Source organism: Staurois parvus, unplaced genomic scaffold, assembly GCF_062004578.1.
Source record: "Staurois parvus isolate SC_StPar_1 unplaced genomic scaffold, SC_StPar_1.0 ptg000584l, whole genome shotgun sequence".
NCBI classification, from domain to species: Eukaryota; Metazoa; Chordata; class Amphibia; order Anura; family Ranidae; genus Staurois; species Staurois parvus.
In genome coordinates, this window is record NW_028318380.1 from 486,227 (window position 1) to 507,296 (window position 21,070).

Here is a 21,070-nt window from a genome sequence, read left to right on the forward strand (position 1 = left end):
TGATTCACACAGGAACCGCACCGCATTCCCTGCAGATCACGTGATTCACACTGGAACCGCACCGCATTCCCTGCAGATCACATGTGATTCACACTGGAACCGCACCGCATTCCCTGTAGATCACATGTGATTCACACAGGAACCGCACCGCATTCCCTGCAGATCACATGTGATTCACACAGGAACCGCACCGCATTCCCTGCAGATCACATGTGATTCACACTGGAACCGCACCGCATTCCCTGCAGATAACGTGTGATTCACACAGGAACCGCACCGCATTCCCTGCAGATAACGTGTGATTCACACTGGAACCGCACCGCATTCCCTGCAGATCACATGTGATTCACACTGGAACCGCACCGCATTCCCTGCAGATCACATGTGATTCACACTGGAACCGCACCGCATTCCCTGCAGATCACGTGGTATCGCAGGGTATTCACACCTATGGATCCGATTCTGCACATGGCACCGCGTTTTGCGGACCGATTTCAGGGTGTTGTTAACATTCACACCGCAGCGGTTCGCATGAACGGGAGGCGTTTCTGATGCGGTGCAGAATACGATGCAAATTCTGCACCGCATCAGTGTGAACCCGGCCCAATAAAACCCACAATTTTGGAATGAGATGATTCCGGGAGCACATTCCCAGTGTTGTATAAAAAAAACTATATATATATAATTTTTTTTTTTTTTACTGCTAGAATTGTAGCGTTTTCCTCCCGTCTGCCTTTGACTCACATGGTGTGTACCGTTGCCATGTCTGCATTCTCTCGCAGTCAGACTGTGTATTTTGGGGAATTGCCATCGCAGAAAAAAAAAAAGATCAAATCTAATGGATTCCATGTTTGGAAATTGCGCTATATTTAGTGGAGGTTTTTGTTTCCCAGGATGTGTCGCGGGGCTGCGCCATGTCTGTTCCGTGCCGGGCGCATTAATACCGCAGAACCGAAGCGCAGCCCCGCCTGTTATATTGCCTCTTTGCAGTGTATTGGGTGTAGCAGAAGTTTTGTAGAACATTTTCACCTTCATCATGCCGGACCGCAAGCAACAAAAAAGTCAAAAATATCTGTCCTACCAGCTGAAACTCTGTTCAGCCGCTCTTGTGAGCCAGGCACCTCTGCTGGACAGTATAGTCAGATCCAGGGGTGGACTAACAACTCATGGGGCCCCCAGGCAATAGGGGATTATGGGGCCCCTGTGTCCTTGCCCAAACTCAAAAAAGCCTATGAAAGAGGTATCAGGGGCATCTCATGGGGCCCCCTACTGACCCCGGGCCCTCGGGCAGTGCCCGGGTTTCCAAATGGTCAGTCCACCCCTGGTCAGATCACAGACCGCACTTTTCTAATACAGTTTGATCGCTGTCCTGCTCCCAGCCTGCTGATTGGACGGAGCATCTCCTCGCACATCATATTAGAGCTCACACAGGGCTACTATTATAATATCAATAAATATATAATGTATAAAATATGATGATGTCATCGCCCCGCCCCTCCCCGCCATCTCATCCAATGCCAGGGGTGGACTGACCATTTGGGTCCAGGGTCAGTAGGGGGCCCCATGAGATGCCCCTGGTACCTTTTTCATAGGCTTTTTTGAGTTTGGGCAAAGACACAGGGGCCCCATGATCCCCTATTGCCCGGGGGCCCCATGAGTTGTCAGTCCGCCCCTGTCCAATGCTGTGCATTTATTAGGAAAATGCGAAGTGTTCCTTGAATGGTTCCTGTGCTGAGCAAGCAACCTCCTGTGTTCACAATGCAGCCGGCAGCTCCTCAGCACAGGACCTGGAAGATGGTGGAGATGATTGGAGTCCCAGATTCCAGGGGCACCCCTCAGTGACGGCGCATACATACTTATACCGGACCAAGCTGGACAAATGTAACCAGGGGCGGACTGACCATTTGTAAACTTGGGCACTGCACGAGGGCCCGGGGTCAGTAGGGGGCCCCATGAGTTGCCCCTGGCACCTTTTTTATAGGCTTTTTTGAGTTTAGGCAAGGACACAGGGGCCCCATGATCCCCTATTGCCCGGGGGCCCCATGAATTGTCAGTCCACCCCTGAATGTAACTGTAAGAGATGGAGGAGATCAGGAGAAGCCCTCATTACATCCCGGGAGCTGAGATCTATTCTGGTTCTGGTCCAGCATGACAAGCTGGGCAGGATGGTTGGCCTTAAAGCAAAGGAAAGTTTCCAAATTGTGTATTTCTGGAACGGATTTATAGAAACTATTTGGAAACATCGGAGATTATTTTTGCCTTCTGTATACTTTTCTTAAATCTGACTCATGGGAAAGCTCCTCTGTAGGGCAATGGAGGGCAGAGGGGGGCGCTATACTAAGATGGTCCCGGAATCAGGGAAGGCAGGAATGGTTGAGTAAGGTTGGCTCAGATATATTTATTGGTTTTCAAGTTGTGCAAAACAGATGGAGAATATTTGTGTAAAGAAGCCGTTCTTACCCAGGGTTCCTCCAGAGGTTCCTAGGGGTTCCATGACCTGTGGCTGATTGACCTCCCATCTGGGCCAACGTCACCTGGCAGGTCCACTGGCATGACACCAATCCTTCTGTAAGGGGGAATTCTTCCCACTGACCACCAATGTAAGGGACATTCTTCCCACTGACCCCCAATGTAAGGGACATTCTTCCCACTGACCACCAATGTAAGGGACATTCTTCCCACTGATCCCCAATGTAAAGGACATTCTTCCCACTGACCCCCAATGTAAAGGACATTCTTCCCACTGACCCCCAATGTAAGGGACATTCTTCCCACTTACCCCCCCCCCCCAATGTAAGGGACATTCTTCCCACTTACCCCCCCCAATGTAAGGGACATTCTTCCCACTTACCCCCCCAATGTAAGGGACATTCTTCCCACTTACCCCCCCAATGTGAGGGACATTCTTCCCACTTACCCCCCCCCCCCAATGTAAGGGACATTCTTCCCACTTACCCCCCCAATGTAAGGGACATTCTTCCCACTTACCCCCCCAATGTAAGGGACATTCTTCCCACTGACCACCAATGTAAGGGACATTCTTCCCACTGACCCCCAATGTAAGGGACATTCTTCCCACTGATCACCAATGTAAGGGACATTCTTCCCACTGATCACCAATGTAAGGGACATTCTTCCCACTGACCACCAATGTAAGGGACATTCTTCCCACTGACCACCAATGTAAGGGACATTCTTCCCACTTACCCCCCCAATGTAAGGGACATTCTTCCCACTGACCACCAATGTAAGGGACATTCTTCCCACCGACCCCCAATGTAAGGGACATTCTTCCCGCTGATCACCAATGTAAGGGACATTCTTTCCACTGACCCCCAATGTAAGGAACATTCTTTCCACTGACCCCCAATGTAAGGAACATTCTTCCCACTGACCCCCAATGTAAGGGACATTCTTCCCACTTACCCCCCCCCCCCCAATGTAAGGGACATTCTTCCCACTTACCCCCCCAATGTAAGGGACATTCTTCCCACTTACCCCCCCAATGTAAGGGACATTCTTCCCACTTACCCCCCCCCCCAATGTAAGGGACATTCTTCCCACTTACCCCCCCAATGTAAGGGACATTCTTCCCACTGACCACCAATGTAAGGGACATTCTTCCCACCGACCCCCAATGTAATGGACATTCTTCCCACTGACCCCCAATGTAAGGGACATTCTTTCCACTGACCCCCAATGTAAGCAACATTCTTCCCACTGACCCCCAATGTAAGGGACATTCTTCCCACTGACCCCCAATGTAAGGGACGTTCTTCCCACTGATCACCAACGTAAGGGACATTCTTCCCACTGACCCCCAATGTAAGGGACATTCTTCCCACTGACCCCCAATGTAAGGGACATTCTTCCCACTGACCCCCAATGTAAGGGACATTCTTCCCACTGACCCCCAGTGTAAGGGACATTCTTCCCACTGACCCCCAATGTAAGGGACATTCTTCCCACTGACCCCCAATGTAAGGGACATTCTTCCCACTGACCCCCAATGTAAGGGACATTCTTCCCACTGACCCCCAATGTAAGGGACATTCTTCCCACTGACCCCCAATGTAAGGGACATTCTTCCCACTGACCCCCAATGTAAGGGACATTCTTCCCACTGATCACCAATGTAAGGGACATTCTTCCCACTGATCACCAATGTAAGGGACATTCTTCCCACTGACCTCCAATGTAAGGGACATTCTTCCCACTGACCCCCAATGTAAGGGACATTCTTCCCACTGACCCCCAATGTAAGGGACATCCTTCCCACTGATCACCAATGTAAGGGACATTCTTCCCACTGACCACCAATGTAAGGGACATTCTTCCCACTGACCACCAATGTAAGGGGCATTCTTCCCACTGACCCCCAATGTAAGGGACATTCTTCCCACTGATCACCAATGTAAGGGACATTCTTCCCACTGACCACCAATGTAAGGGACATTCTTCCCACTGACCACCAATGTAAGGGACATTCTTCCCACTGACCCCCAATGTAAGGGACATTCTTCCCACTGACCCCCAATGTAAGGGACATTCTTCCCACTGATCCCCAATGTAAGGGACATTCTTCCCACTGACCACCAATGTAAGGGACATTCTTCCCACTGATCCCCAATGTAAGGGACATTCTTCCCACTGATCCCCAATGTAAGGGACATTCTTCCCACTGACCCCCAATGTAAGGGACATTCTTCCCACTGACCCCCAATGTAAGGGAAATTCTTCCCAATGATCCCCACTGTTTCTGTGGGGAAACAGTTTGGGAAAGTCTGGCCTGAAGCATCATAGCAATGATCCATCGGGAATCTTGTTACATTGTTACAATTGGTAGTCAGGATCAGGTTTTCTAACATCCTGAATTGTTTTGTTCTGTGGGAACATTTGCCACATTGGATAATCACTCCAGGATTTTCGCCCAATAGGCATTTAGGGATGAGCAAAATGGAGATTGTTACCCCAAAATTTTGGTGAAATTGAGTCAATGAGGAGAAGGTTTAATGGTTGAACTACAGTAGATAGAAGGGAGCCTTTTTTTCAACTGGAATAACTATATAACTATGAATATAGAATAAAGGGGGTTTTGGTGGTTTGTAAGGATACATTGCGCTTTAAATGACTCCTGAGGGTGTCAGAAGCTCCTTTCAACTATCCTGGACTCATCCTTGTTCCAAAAAAAAAAACAGCCCCGATTAGTTTTGTTGTATGTTTTTTTTTTCATGGAAAGGAAAATGAGACAAAAAAGTAAACTAAGACATATAGGGGACAGTATGAATACAGAAAAAAAAAATCAAATAAATACATAAAAAAAAGGAAATAAATACTCAAAAACATAACACAAATAAATACACAAAAAAGAAAATACACACTAAAAACAAATAAATACATAAAAAAGGAAATAAACAAAAAAATAAGACAAATAAATACACAAAAAAAAGGAAATACACAAAAAAGGAATTCAGGAGTGGAACCATTTTTGGCCGAAAAAATGCCCAACGCACCAAAATGCGCCTAAACACTGGGTGCGTTCAGCGCCTGAGCGTCTTATCATTTCTGTGGACAGAATAAATGAATATTCTGGCCAATGAAATAAACAAACGCCAAAACACTTGTTGCGCTCGAACGCATCTAATTTCTAAACGAGTTTGAGAATCATGGCGTTAGGTGCGTTTTTGATGCTGCTTTTATCCTGTCCCTCCAGACTCCACCTATAACTAAGATATCAGTTGTGGATGGAGTTGTCCTTTAAGTGGGGGTGCTGTCTGTATTCCCTGATAGGAAGATGACTGGAAGGAACATTTACAATTCTGTATATGAAACAAAATGCTCCAAATCTGGTAAAATACGAGCGGGAACGCACGCTGCACGCGGTGCGCGCAGGGACTTTACTCCATTTTATTTCACCGGCTCTGACATGGCGGGTTATCAGCCGGTATAAATACGTGTCGGGTCCTACAGTACATACCTCCGCCTTTGTCTTGTTTAGGAATGAGGTGGGTTCCCGGGACGCCTGTAATTCGATCGTACCCCAACCACGCAGGGGGGCGCAGGGGCAGCAGCTGGTACTTGCTGGGTCACTGGGGACTGGTAAAGTCAACTTAATCCCCACACTTGTTCCCCTCCCTTTCTGGACAGCTGGATAATCAGTTACCGCATTTAGCGGGGGAAGGTGGGGGGGGCATTAAAGCATTCACACCTGCCCGCCACGCCATCAAGGGTTAACCCTGCGAGGCCATAAATCCACTTTAGTTCCTGTTTTCCTGCTGTTTGGTCGATGTTTGTCAGGAGAATTTCACTCACAGTACATGTGCAGAAATATGAACACGTCTGCAATGTCATCATCATACAACACGCATCTCCTGTACTATGCCTGCAGTCTCTGACCATCTCCTGTATCATGTCTGCGGTCTCTGACCATCTCCTGTACTATGCCTGCAGTCTCTGACCATCTCCTGTATCATGTCTGCAGTCTCTGACAATCTCCTGTATCATGTCTGTAGTCTCTGACCATCTCTTGTATCATGTCTGCAGTCTCTGACCATCTCCTGTATCATTTCTGCAGTCTCTGACCATCTCCTGTATCATGTCTGCGGTCTCTGACCATCTCTTGTATCATGTCTGCAGTCTCTGACCATCTCTTGTATCATGTCTGCAGTCTCTGACCATCTCTTGTACCATGTCTGCAGTCTCTGACCATCTCCTGTATCATGTCTGCAGTCTCTGACCATCTCTTGTACCATGTCTGCAGTCTCTGACCATCTCCTGTATCATGTCTGCAGTCTCTGACCATCTCTTGTATCATGTCTGCAGTCTCTGACCATCTCTTGTATCACGTCTGCGGTCTCTGACCATGTCCTGTACTATGTCTGTAGTCTCTGACTGTCTCCTGTATCGTGTCTGCAGTCTCTGACCATCTCTTGTATCATGTCTGCAGTCTCTGACCATCTCTTGTATCATGTCTGCAGTCTCTGACCATCTCTTGTACCATGTCTGCAGTCTCTGACCATCTCCTGTATCATGTCTGCAGTCTCTGACCATCTCTTGTATCATGTCTGCAGTCTCTGACCATCTCCTGTACTATGTCTGCGGTCTCTGACCATCTCCTGTACTATGTCTGTAGTCTCTGACTGTCTCCTGTATCGTGTCTGCAGTCTCTGACCATCTCTTGTATCATGTCTGCAGTCTCTGACCATCTCCTGTATCATGTCTGCAGTCTCTGACCATCTCTTGTACCATGTCTGCAGTCTCTGACCATCTCTTGTATCATGTCTGCAGTCTCTGACCATCTCTTGTATCACGTCTGCGGTCTCTGACCATGTCCTGTACTATGTCTGCAGTCTCTGACTGTCTCCTGTATCATGTCTGCAGTCTCTGACCATCTCTTAAATCCTGTCTCTGATAAAGAATTTTATGTTTGGTCCTTTGGTGATGTCGGGGGCCCGGCTTTAGGCCCCCCCCATATCAAGACAGTTGACCAACATCCTGGACTTCAGTGGCTGACTCAACCCTCCAGACCCCACCTATAATTACAATATCAGTTGTGGATGGAGTGATCCTTTAAGTGGCAATGCTGTCCGCAGGGGCGGACTGACCATTCGAGCTCTTGGGCACAGCCTGAGGGCCCGGGGTCATTAGGAGGCCCCATAAAATGCTCCTGGTACCTTTTATAGGCTTTTTTGGGTGTGTTTTGAGTGTAGGCAAGGACACAGGGGCCCCATGATCCCCAATTGCCTGGGGGCCCCATGAGTTGTCAGTCCGCCCCTGGCTGTCCGTATTCCCTGATGGGCAGATGACTGGAAGGGACATTTATTATTCTGTATATGAAATAAAATGCAGCAAATCTGGTGAAATGCGACAGCCAAGAATGTGAAGCTCCGTTAAGGACGACTTTGGAGGAAATGTTGGGAGGTCGATGTTCACTTCCACTCTGTGATTTCCATCAGGAGGGTTTGGTGGTGGGAATTACTGCCTGATGACAGGTTGGGGGATCAGATACAACAGATGGACCTTCCTGCATTCCTGACCTCTCTGACCATTTGGCTTCCTTGGCTGACAGCAGAATGTATGGGTGACACCCAGCTACAGGGACAGGACGCGGCGGGTTGCATTCAGTATGTTTTTACCATCCTTCATTTCAGAGTTCCATGATACTTAAAGAGTAACTCCACTTTTGTTGTAAAATAAACCCCTCCCCCTCTGGGTGATCGATGGACATTGCTGAGATTTTAACCTCTTTCCCTCCATCCTATAGTAGATGTACTGCTACAGGGCGGCTGGGCTGAGCAAAATCGCGTATATATTGGCGCTAATCCCCCGCTATTGGGGCTAGGGATGTCAATCACGGGGACCCCCATCTGGCACTTGGCGATCATCAGGGAAAGATGACAGGGGAGAGGTAAACGAAACGGGTCTCACTCCTGTCAGCAAGGACATGCTGCTTTGTATTGTTCTGCACAGCATGTCTCCCGACACACAGCACACAGGTAACCCTTTGATCGCACTGTGGACAGGCGGCAGCTGCAGGATCAGCGACATATCCGTACGTCGCAGTGTTTTCCCGGGTTTTGGAGCGCGCATGCGCACAGGATCTAGCTGGATCTTCTCTCCCTGGAACCTCTTCGTCCCAAGGAGAGAAGGAAGACCCACCACAGGTGAGTACAAGCAGCACATTTGCACCCACACCAAAGTTAGATACATATTAACCCCTTGATTGCCCCTCACGTTAACCCCTTCCTGCCCAGTGCCATTAGTCCAGTGTCAGTGCTGCTTATTAGGACTGATCACTGTATTGGTGTCACTGGGGATGTCAGTGGCACCAAATCAGTCCCCCAGTGTCAGAATTCCCGCTATAAGTCACTGATCGTCGCCATTACTAGTAAAAAAAAAAAAATCCCAGTCTCTATACCGCCATTTGTAGACGCTGAAACTTTCATGTAAACCAATTAATTTACACAGATTGTGAATATTTTTTTAGCATAAAATCGGAGCAGAATAGATTTTGGCCGAAATTTCTGAAGAAATTTGATTTTTAACATTTTTTTACTGGACGTGTTTAATAGCAAAAAGTAAAAAAAAATACTCCCTACAGACACTCCCTATATTCTCCCTGCAGACACTCCCTATATACTACCTACAGACACTCCCTATATACTCCCTACAGACACTCCCTATATACTCCCTACAGACACTCCCTATATACTACCTACAGACACTCCCTATATACTCCCTACAGACACTCCCTATATACTCCCCACAGACACTCCCTATATACTCCCTACAGACACTCCCTATATACTTCCTACAGACACTTCCTATATACTCCCTACAGACACTCTCTATATTCTCCCTGCAGACACTCCCTATATACTCCCCACAGACACTCCCTATATACTCCCCACAGACACTCCCTATATACTCCCTACAGACACTCCCTATATACTCCCCACAGACCCATCCTATATACTCCCCACAGACACTCCCTATATACTCCCTACAGACACTCCCTATATACTCCCCACAGACACTCCCTATATACTCCCCACAGACACTCCCTATATACTCCCTACAGACACTCCCTATATACTCCCCACAGACACTCCCTATATACTCCCCACAGACACTCCCTATATACTCCCTACAGACACTCCCTATATACTCCCCACAGACACTCCCTATATACTCCCTATATACTCCCCACAGACACTCCCTATATACTCCCCACAGACACTCCCTATATACTCCCCACAGACACTCCCTATATACTCCCCACAGACTCTCCCTATATACTCCCCACAGACACTCCCTATATACTCCCCACAGACACTCCCTATATACTCCCCACAGACACTCCCTATATACTCCCTACAGACACTCCCTATATTCTCCTCACAGACACTCCCTATATACTCCCCACAGACACTCCCTATATACTTCCTACAGACAATCCCTATATACTCCCCACAGACACTCCCTGTATACTCCCTACAGACACTCCCTATATACTCCCCACAGACACTCCCTATATACTCCCTACAGACACTCCCTATATACTCCCCACAGACACTCCCTATATACTCCCTACAGACACTCCCTATATACTCCCCACAGACACTCCCTATATACTCCCTACAGACACTCCCTATATACTCCCTACAGACACTCCCTATATACTCCCTACAGACACTCCCTATATACTCCCTACAGACAGACTCCCAATGCTCTTATCTAGTGCTAGTCATCCCATAGTCATGGGTGTCCAATGGCTTCAGAGCTTTCTGGGTCATTGCTTCAAGTCTGTTACTCAGAAGGTTTCACTGTTCAGATAGCCAGGCAACTGGCATTTTCTGTAGGGGGGCCTCGCGCGGTTCCTTGGTGCTCATTTGCTGCCCCGTGACGGAGTCATGAGGACAGTATTTGGGTTAACATTATCAGCAATGTATGAAGGGCAGCCAGGAATTCTGTCATTGGATGTCTGCATTACCCAAACCAACCAATCAAATTTTTCTGTTTCTGTTCATGGGAAACTGGAAGGGGAACCTAATTGATACAATCTGATTGGTTTTCATTTCACCTATAAGGACAACGTTGATCAGGGTGACCCCCACCATTGTGTCGTTTATGTAAAGCCGAGTGTGTGGGCATATTGGATTTGTAATGTACGGTTTCAGCTGTTGAGGTTGTTTCTGATATATCAGATCTCTGGACATCTCGGACTTCGGCGCTTCTTCTGTTCAGTTCACTTCTTCGGTTTCTACGTCCACCTGGGCTGCATTAAGGGAGGTCTCCAGTCTGACTATAAAACTTTATGCAGCACTTGGGAAGCCCATAATGTGCCTTGTAGTCCCGTCTGGGACTCGTAACTCAACAACAGCTGCTGCGCCTTACAATGCCAGAGCCAGGAGCAAGCTATCATTATTAGAGCAGTTTTGGGGTTTTCTCCAGGGGAGCCCTCCACCATTGTGTGATGGAGAAGTAAAATGACTTTAGAGTAATCCTGGGCAATGGAGTTAAAAATCGATAAGCAAAAGTTCATGTCTATAAAACCACATGATGGAACCCTCAGTAGATCTGAAGATATGCAATGAAACCATCAGTAGTTCTGAAGATATGCAATGAAACCATCAGTAGATCTGAAGATATGCAATGAAACCATCAGTAGATCTGAAGACTTATAGTGAAACCCTCAGTAAATCTGGAGATATAGGATGGAACCCTCAGTAGATCTGAAGATATATGATGGAATCCTCAGTAGATCTGAAGATATATGATGGAACCCTCAGTAGATCTGAAGATATATGATGAAACCATCAGTAGATCTGATGTCATATATTGAAACCCTCAGTAGATCTGAAGATATATGGTAAAACCTTCATTAGATCTGAAGATGTATGATGGAACCATCAGTAGCTCTGAAGATATATGATGGAACCCTCAGTAGCTCTGAAGATATATGAAGAAGCCATCAGTAGATCTGAAGATATATGGTGAAACCATCGGTAGATGTGAAGATATATGGTGAAACCTTCATTAGATCTGAAGATAAATGATAGAACCCTCAGTAGATCTGAAGATATACGATAGAACACTTAGTAGATCTGAAGATGTATGATGGAACCCTCAGTAACTCTGAAGATATATGATGAAACCATCAGTAGATCTGAAGCTATATGGTGAAATCTTCATTAGATCTGAAGATATTTGATGGAACCCTCAGTAGCTCTGAAGATATATGAAGAAGCCATCAGTAGATCTGAAGATATATGGATATATGGTGAAACCCTCAGTAGATCTGAAGATATATGAAACCACCAGTAAATCTGACGATAGGACTGAAGAAGATATATGCAAATCATGACTTCCTCTGTAAAAGTCAAGATTTCCCCCCACTCCTTACACCTCCCAGTTAGTGATAAGCTTGGGCATGTTCAGACTAGGATCCAAACCCATGTGGGTGAGCCTACCAGCAAGCTGTCACCTGTACAAACCAGTCATCTGCAGCTGGGGCATTCACCACTCCATAGCCACACATATACAAGGGACGTGTACATGGGTGGAGCTTGAGGCAATGGTGCTCCATGGGGCCCATGTGACCTCCCTGTCACATTAGGTTTTACACTGTAGCACCTGCCACATCACCCTGCGTAGGTAATTCAGTAAACTCAGAGCATCGGGGACAGTCGGAGAGGGGCCTGCCTGGACACTCCGAGTTTCCAGTTGCACCTACACAGGGTGATGGGGCAAGTCCTTTTCCCCCCAGCAGTGCACTTTTTGCTCAACCCCGTCCGCCCAGCCCCGTACAGCCCCTCAACACCCTGCTCAACCTCGCCCAACTGTGCATGTGCACACAAGGTGGGAGCAGGCAGGTCACACTCTGAGCTGCCGCGTGAAAGCAGTGGACTTGTATGTGAATCAAAAGTCAGAAGGGAAGACGCAGGGTCCAAGCTTGGCCCTCTAAGATTCCTCTTTTACTTACAAGCCCACTGCTTTCTTGGTGCATGGTGGATGTAGTGGATGGCAGGGAGGGGGACCCCAGGTCAACTTTTGCATTGGTCTCACAAACTTCAAGCTACAGCTCTGGGTGTGTATACTTGCAGCTATGGGTAATGCCCAAGCTGCAGAATGTTTGTAGGCATGGCCAAGAAAATGTTACACAATCGTTGCATCCCTAAGGTACCGCCAACAGGCCTCCGGACTAAATTCTAATAAGCATGGGCTCTGCTCACTGAGGGAGCAGTAAAGTTGACAGTTTCCACTGTAAAATGCATGAAGACTTGATGCGACGTATCCAGGGGTGGACTGACAACTCATGGGGCCCCCGGGCAATAGGGTATCATGGGGCCCCTGTGTCCTTGGCCAAACTCAAAAAAGCCTATGAAAAAGGTACCAAGGGCATCTCATGGGGCCCCCTACTGACCCTGGGCCCTCGGTCAGTGCCTGAGTTTCCAAATGGTCAGTCCGCCCCTGGACGTATCGCCCCACGTACAGTGGCTGAGCCAGGAACCAGTTTTTGAAAAAGCTATCAAAAGAAATGAGACCCACCTGCTCTTCAATACTTTACTTGCTGTAATGACAGTACACTCACCTACGTGAAAACTTTGAAGGCAGCTGTCACCATTTCTGTAATGGGCAGACCTTCATCCTGTTCTTACTCCTAGGGCCAACTAAAGGAACCGGGATCCCAAAGCATTCCCCAGCTTGGGAATGGCAAGTACTTGGCAGGCTATATGTCTGGTAGAAAGCCCTCACCTAGCCCATGGGGGCCAGACCTGAGTCCTGCTTCTTCTCTATACCATGTCTATGCCTGAAGTCTCCTCTAATGGGTTCCCCAACAAACAATGAACATTTATATTATGATCTTCTTGTGCCAAGTGACAAAAAATTAAACTACATAGAGATCTCTGTGACCATAAACTCGGAAAACTTCAGGTGCTGCTCAAGCTTCTCATCTCCAGCTGCAGTGACTCAAACAAAAGAGGGGTTGTTGGTGTGGAAAGAGCCTCTCACGGCTCGATACATACAACCAAAGGAAGGAAAAAGACCCAATTGCTACACGCGAACAAGACCCAAATCTACTATGAATAAAGGTGGCTTCAGCCCGGCTCCATCCAACCCACACCCACTGACAAGTTTCATCCCATGGGGCAAAACACATTGGAAGGGGTGGCCTGGACAGAGAGGCTGAAGCTACCTTCATTCATGGTACATTCAGGTCTTGCTGGTGTTCGGCACTTGGGTTTTTTTCCTACCTTTGATTGTACAGAGAAGTCTCTGAGGGATTAAAAAAAAACCTCAAAGAGACCGTATAGACCAGCATCCAGCCAAAACCTACATTTTCACACTGCATTTTTCTGCACTGAGCTGCACCACACATCGCACCAGCATTGTGGCATGGACGGGGCACGAAGAAACCAAGCTGGCCATACAACAGTAGAATTTTGTATAAAAATTTTAGTTTTTGGAAAATTCTATTGATCTTTTAATGGTTAGTGGGGGTCAAATCATCGTATACTTTCAAACATAGTGATTAAAAAAATTTAAGGAGCAGGATGGAAAATTTTTCCTGAACAAACAAAATTCTAACTGAATTCTGTCCCATTCCATCTTGAAGAAGCGGTGTTGCTTTGAAATTCGCTGATGGCGAGCGCAGGAAGGACGCCTTGCCACACATTGTTATAGACCAGCGGTCTCCAAACTTTTCAAATAAAGGGCCAGTATACTGTCCTTCAGACTTTAGGAGGGCCAGATTGAGGCCAGTGAGGATAGAAAATATCCCGGCCCCAGCTTCAGTGAGAATTATTATTATACAGTATTTATATAGCGCCAAAAGGTTTGCTCAGCGCTGTACATTATAGTGGGGGACAGTACATGAGACAATACAGTAACAGAACAATACACGAGGGGTTCGAGGGCCCTGCTCTTTGGAGCTTACAATCTAGGAGGGAGGGGATAGTGGTACAGGAGGAAGTGGCTGTGGGGGATGGAGTGGTAGGAAGAGTGGAGGAGATCAGCTGTTAGGTGAGGGTGGGGTAGGCTTCCCTGAAGAGGTGGGTTTTCAGGGTGCACCTAAAGGTGAGGAGGGTAGGTGACAGTCTGATGGATTGGGGTAATGAGTTCCAGAGGATGGGGGAAGTCCTGGAGAAGTCCTGCAGACGGGCGTGGGAGGAGGAGACCAGGGAGCTAGAAAGTAGGAGGTCCTGTGAGAATAAACATGGCCTCAGGGTTGATGGTCAGTAGGAGGAGGAGTAGTACCCCACCATTGGTATTAGTGGGAAGAATAGTACACCATTACTGGTTTCATGGGAAGAAGTACTACCCCATTGTTGGTCTCAGTGGGAAGACTAGTGTGTCAAGGGCCTGATAAAGGGTAGCAAAGGGCCACATCCAGCCCTCGGGCTGCAGTTTGCAGACCCCTGTTATAGACGTTGCTGAAAAGCCTATAGTTATGTGATTATCGAGGCTTGCAGGTATCCGTGTCCTGATTTTCGGTGAAGTTATGTATTTATCTTTTTTTATTTTTTTTGTGTGTGTATTTTTGTATTGTGCTTATAGATCCAAAACATTGTTTTAACAAGAAATAATAAATCATTTGTTTTTATACCAGTCCTGTTAGCCTCATGATGTACCTTTAAAGTCCAACTTTGTCTGCCTTTTGGAGATCTAACTGAATGTGGTTTCGTCCGGAAAAAAATTTACAAAAAAATCATCCATATTGTAATTGTAATAATCGTCTGGGATTCCATTCAAATAGCAGATCTGCATGAAATTTTAAAGTTTTCAAATGAAATTGAAATGTTGACTCAACGAAGGCAATGTATGGTCAGCCTAAGGGTCAGTGTGCCACCAGAAGATCTAGTAAGACGAATTCTTCCCCTTGCACCTGTTCCAGTTGTCGCTGTAAGATCAGATTCGGCTCCAGCTCTGCACATGGTATGGAGGGAGTCTGGGAGCACCTGGCTACACTCAGTCTAAGGGGTTCATGTGGTCCCCCCCGGGTACCAGTGTTGTGACACCTGGTGGCTCCAGCAACTGTTCCCTGAGCATATGGTGTCCCGTGTCCTATATTCTGCTGCCATTAGGACACCCAGCTAACCTGAGTTCACCATGTCTCATCAGATACTACGTGACAGCGCCAGTCATAAAAAGCAAATTTACCAACTGGCTATACGCAGGGCAGTCGCTGGTTATGGGACTCTGTATCTGCAATATACACTATATTGCCCAAAGTATTGGGCAGCCGGCCTTTCCATGTACATGAACTTTAATAGCCCCCAGTCTTAGTCCGTAGGGTTAAATATTGAGTTGGCCCCGCCCTTTCCATGTACATGAACTTTAATAGCCCCCAGTCTTAGTCCGTAGGGTTAAATATTGAGTTGGCCCCGCCCTTTCCATACACATGAACTTTAATGGCCCCCAGTCTTAGTCCGTAGGGTTCAATATTGAGTTGGCCCCGCCCTTTGCACACACATGACCTTTAATGGCCCCCCAGTCTTAGTCCGTAGGGTTCAATATTGAGTTGGCCCCGCCCTTTGCAGCTATAACAGCTTCAACTCTTCTGGGAAGGCCGTCCACAAGGTTTAGGAGGGTGTCTATGGGAAGGTTGGACCATTCTTCCAGAAGCACATTTGTCAGGTCAGGCACTGATGTCGGGGGAGGAGGCCTGGCTCGCAGTCTCCGCTCTAATTCATCCCAAAGGTGTTCTATGGGGTTGAGGTCAGGACTCTGTGCAGGACAGTCAAGTTCCTCCACCCCAAACTGGCTCCTCCATGTCTTTATGGACCTTGCTTTGTGCACTGGTGGGCAGTCATGTTGGAACAGGAAGGGGCCATCCCCAAACTCCTCCCACAAAGTTGGGAGCATGAAATTGTCCAACATGTCGCCTTAAGAGTTCTCCTCACTGGAACTAGGAGGCCAAGCCCAACCCCTGAAAGACAATCACACACCATAATCCCCCCTCCACCAAACTTCACACTTGGCACAATGCAGTCAGGCAAGTACCGTTCTCCTGGCAACCGCCAAACCCAGACACGTCCATCGGATTGCCAGACAGAGAAGCATGATTGGTCACTCCAGAGAACACGTCTCCACTGCTCTAGAGTCCAGTGGCAGCGTGCTTTACACCACGGCATCTGACGCTTTGCATTGCACTTGGTGATGGAAGGCTTGGATGCAGCTGCTCGGCCATGGAAACCCATTCCATGAAGCTCTCTACACACTGTTGTTGGGCTCATCTGAAGGCCACACCAAGTTTGGAGGTCTTTAGCTATTGACTCTGCAGACAGTTGGTGACTTCTGCGCACTGTGCGCTTCAGCATGCGCTGACCCCGCCCTGTCATGTGACGTGGCCTACCACTTGGTGGCTGAGTGGCTGTTGTTCCCAGTTGCTTCCACTTTGTTATAATCCCACTAACAGTTGAGCGTGGAATATTTAGTAGCCAGGAAATGTCACGGATGGACTTATTGCCCAGGTGGCCACCTATCACGGGACCACGCTTGATTGAATGCTGTGTGATAGGGTGACAATAAACAACTGGGAAACAGCTACAGAGCGTTGTCACCCTATAACAGGAAGTGCCTGAACAAAGACCTTAATGGCAGAATAACAAGTAATATTTTTATAAAAGCTGAAGATTACCCCAGCTATTCCCTGGGACACTAAGCTTCTATAGGAAGTAGACAGGTCCTCGCTGCTCAGGATATCCATGCCTTGGGTAATTATATATGATTGTTCCTCAGCAAGTTTAATGAACAAAGCACTCCTGACATTTCATAGGTGTCCCACAATCCCATGTTCCTTGTGTTCTAGTAATAGATCATCTGACTGTGTGCTATAGGCAATGCAGGGGTCCAAATCAAACACATCGTGCACAGCAACCGGTCAGATCCCAAGTGCCATTTACACAAAGCAGACTAGATGAAAGCTCGATGTATGGGACTGAACCCCCTCTTCTACATTTGTTTCCTCTCGTAGGTGATCAGTACAACGTCACAGGAAGACCTCACACAAGATGTGCCCCTGCTTTATCCATGGAGACATCACATGGCTGGGATGCAGAGGTTTAAGAGAGCCTGGGTGATCCCTACTATCTCGGTGTCAGAGAATGCGAAGAATATCCCATCACAGGTGGTACAGGTACGAAGTGTATAGGTGAGCTGTTCGGGAGGAACCGTATTAACTGGGGTCTGGTGCTACACTAAAGACTAGACTTTCTCAACCTTCTTACCTACAGTCAGTGGAAGAATGGCCTTACATTGACTGCATTGGTAGTCAGTGGGAAAATGCCCCTTCCTTTATTACATTGGGAGTCAGTGGGAAGAATGCCCTTTACATTGGTTACATTGGGAGTCAGTGGGAAGAATGCCCTTTACATTGGTTACATTGGGAGTCAGTGGGAAGAATGCCCTTTACATTGGTTACATTGGGAGTCAGTGGGAAGAATGCCCTTTTACATTGGTTACATTGGGAGTTAATGGGAAGAATATCCCTTACGTTGATTATATTGGTAGTCAGTGGGAAGAATGTCCCCTATATTGAGGATCAGTAGAAAGAATGCCCCTTTCATCGGTTAAGTTGGGGGTCAGTGGGAAGAATGCTCCTCTCATTTGTTAGTTTGGGGGTCAGTGGGAAGAATGCCCCTGTCATTGGTTAGATTGGAGGTCAGTAGAAAGAATGCCCCTTACATTGGTTAGGTTAGGGGTCAGTGGGAAGAATGTCCCTTTCATTGGTTAGTTTGGGGGTCAGTGGGAAGAATGCCCCTCTTATCGGTTAAGTTGGGGTCAGTGGGAAGAATGCCCCTTTCATTGGTTAGGTTGGGGATCAGTAGGAAGAATGTTCCTCTCATTTGTTAGTTTGGGGGTCAGTGGGAAGAATGCCCCTGTCATTGGTTAGATTGGAGGTCAGTAGAAAGAATGCCCCTTACATTGGTTAGGTTAGGGGTCAGTGGGAAGAATGTCCCTTTCATTGGTTAATTTGGGGGTCAGTGGGAAGAATGCCCCTCTCACTTGTTAGATTGGAGGTCAGTGGGAAGAATGTCCCTTTCATTGGTTAGGTTGGGGGTCAGTGGGAAGAATGTCCCTTTCATTGGTTAGGTTGGGGTTCAGTGGGAAGAATGCCCCTCTCATTGGTTAGGTTGGGGTTCAGTGGGAAGAATGCCCCTCTCATTGGTTAGGTTGGGGGTCAGTGGGAAGAATGCCCCTCTCATCGGTGAGGTTGGGAGTCAGTGGGAAGAATGCTCCTTACATTGGTTAGGTTGGGGGTCAGTGGGAAGAATGCCCCTCTCATCGTTGAGGTTGGGGGTCAGTGGGAAGAATGCTCCTTTCATTGGTTAGGTTGGGGGTCAGTGGGAAGAATGCCCCTCTCATTGGTTAGGTTGGGGGTCAGTGGGAAGAATGCCCCTCTCATTGGTTAGGTTGGGGTTCAGTGGGAAGAATGCCCCTCTCATCGTTGAGGTTGGGGGTCAGTGGGAAGAATGCTCCTTTCATTGGTTAGGTTGGGGGTCAGTGGGAAGAATGCCCCTCTCACTGTTGCGGTTGGGGGTCAGTGGGAAGAATGCCCCTTTCAATGGTTGGGTTGGGGGTCAGTGGGAAGAATGCCCCTTTCAATGGTTGGGTTGGGGGTCAGTGGGAAGAATGCCCCTTTCATTGGTTAGGTTGGGGGTCAGTGGGAAGAATGCCCCTTTCATTGGTTAGGTTGGGGGTCAGTGGGAAGAATGCCCCTTTCAATGGTTGGGTTGGGGGTCAGTGGGAAGAATGCCCCTCTCATCGTTGAGGTTGGGGGTCAGTGGGAAGAATGCCCCTTTCAATGGTTGGGTTGGGGGTCAGTGGGAAGAATGCCCCTCTCATCGTTGAGGTTGGGGGTCAGTGGGAAGAATGCCCCTTTCAATGGTTGGGTTGGGGGTCAGTGGGAAGAATGCCCCTTTCAATGGATGGGTTGGGGTCAGTGGGAAGAATGCTCCTTTCATTGGTTAGGTTGGGGCTCAGTGGGAAGAATGCCCCTTTCAATGGTTGGGTTGGGGGTCAGTGGGAAGAATGCTCCTTTCATTGGTTGGGTTGGAGGTCAGTGGGAAGAATGCCCCTTTCAGTGGTTAGGTTGGGGGTCAGTGGGAGGGTGCCCCAGTTACAGACAGTTCTAAAGATCATTGGTGTCATTGATTATCTACCAGTCACAAGGCTGGCTGAACAGAAATGAAAACTCCTCAGTCTGTTGCTGCTCCTCTGTTGTCCAATCACAGGCTGGGAATAACAATTTCTTCTTTAGGTATAAATGATACAATATGATTGTCTTCTTCCTTCTTTTTTCAGATAAAGTCAGACAAGCAATATTTAGGAAGTGTCATCTACAGCATCAAGGGGCCGGGAGTGGATGAGGAGCCCAAAGGAATCTTTAATATCAATAAAACGACTGGAATTGTGTATCTGAATGCAGTGCTGGACCGTGAGAAGATAGAGCGCTTCAAGGTACGAAATATATTTCCAGTGTGTCAGTTCTTGCAGTGCGTCAGTTCTTGCAGTGCGTCAGCTCTTGCAGTGCGTCAGCTCTTGCAGTGCGTCAGCTCTTGCAGTGCGTCAGTTCTTGCAGTGCGTCAGTTCTTGCAGTATGTTGGTTATTGCAGTGTGTCAGTCTTTGCAGTGTGTCAGTTCTTACAGTGTGTCAGTTCTTGCAGTGTGTCAGTCTTTGCAGTGTGTCAGTTCTTACAATGTGTCAGTTCTTGCAGTGTGTCAGTTCTTGCAGTGTGTCAGTTCTTGCAGTGTGTCAGTTCTTACAATGTGTCAGTTCTTGCAGTGTGTCAGTCATTGCAGTATGTCGGTTATTGCAGTGCGTCAGTTATTACAATGTGTCAGTTCTTGCAGTGTGTCAGTTATTGCAGTACGTCAGTTATTACAATGTGTCAGTTCTTGCAGTGTGTCAGTCATTGCAGTATGTCAGTTATTGCAGTACGTCAGTTATTACAATGTGTCAGTTCTTGCAGTGTGTCAGTCATTGCAGTATGTCGGTTATTGCAGTGCGTCAGTTCTTGCAGTGTGTCAGTTATTGCAGTGTGTCAGTTATTGCAGTGTGTCAGTTCTTGCAGTGTGTCAGTTCTTACAATGTGTCAGTTATTGCAGTGTGTCAGTTATTGCTTGTACAGTACAAAGGCTGAAGGAAAGCAGTTATCCTTAGCAGCCAGACTGACTTTTCAGTTGTCAGTTTTCTAGTACAGCAGTGGAAGCTGATGACAGATTGGTTTCTAGGTGGCTGATTCTACTCTATTCTATTCTATTCCGTTGCAGCTGAAAGGCCAGTTGTCATTCGTCCTCTCATTGCTCATTGGCCAGTCTCCGGAATCCAGAGGTCTCCTGCAAAGATAATCCATTCAGACCATACAGACATTATTACCCCCGATTTGTAAATCTTCCTGTCTTTCCTCCCCAGCTTCGTGCGTTTGCGTTGGACAGCGATGGCGCTCCCCTCGAAGACCCTACAGATTTAGAGATTGTTGTCCTGGACCAAAACGACAACCGTCCGGTCTTTTCTCAGGTGATATTCAAAGGATTCATCCTGGAGAATGCAATTCCTGGTAAG

The 21,070-nt window shown here is 47.5% G+C and overlaps 1 protein-coding gene across 3 annotated transcripts in view; it reads left to right on the forward strand.

The window, feature by feature from the left end:
• LOC149450071 (cadherin-15-like) overlaps nucleotides 1–21,070 on the forward strand; it is an 81,477-nt gene that overhangs the window by 25,811 nt on the left and 34,596 nt on the right. For all 3 annotated transcript variants that reach the window (XM_089692392.1, XM_089692394.1, XM_089692393.1), the window contains exons 2-4: nucleotides 17,480–17,641; nucleotides 19,810–19,965; nucleotides 20,921–21,065. In XM_089692392.1, coding sequence (XP_089548518.1) covers nucleotides 17,480–17,641; nucleotides 19,810–19,965; nucleotides 20,921–21,065 — 463 coding nt within the window. The remainder of the gene's footprint in view (nucleotides 1–17,479; nucleotides 17,642–19,809; nucleotides 19,966–20,920; nucleotides 21,066–21,070) is intronic.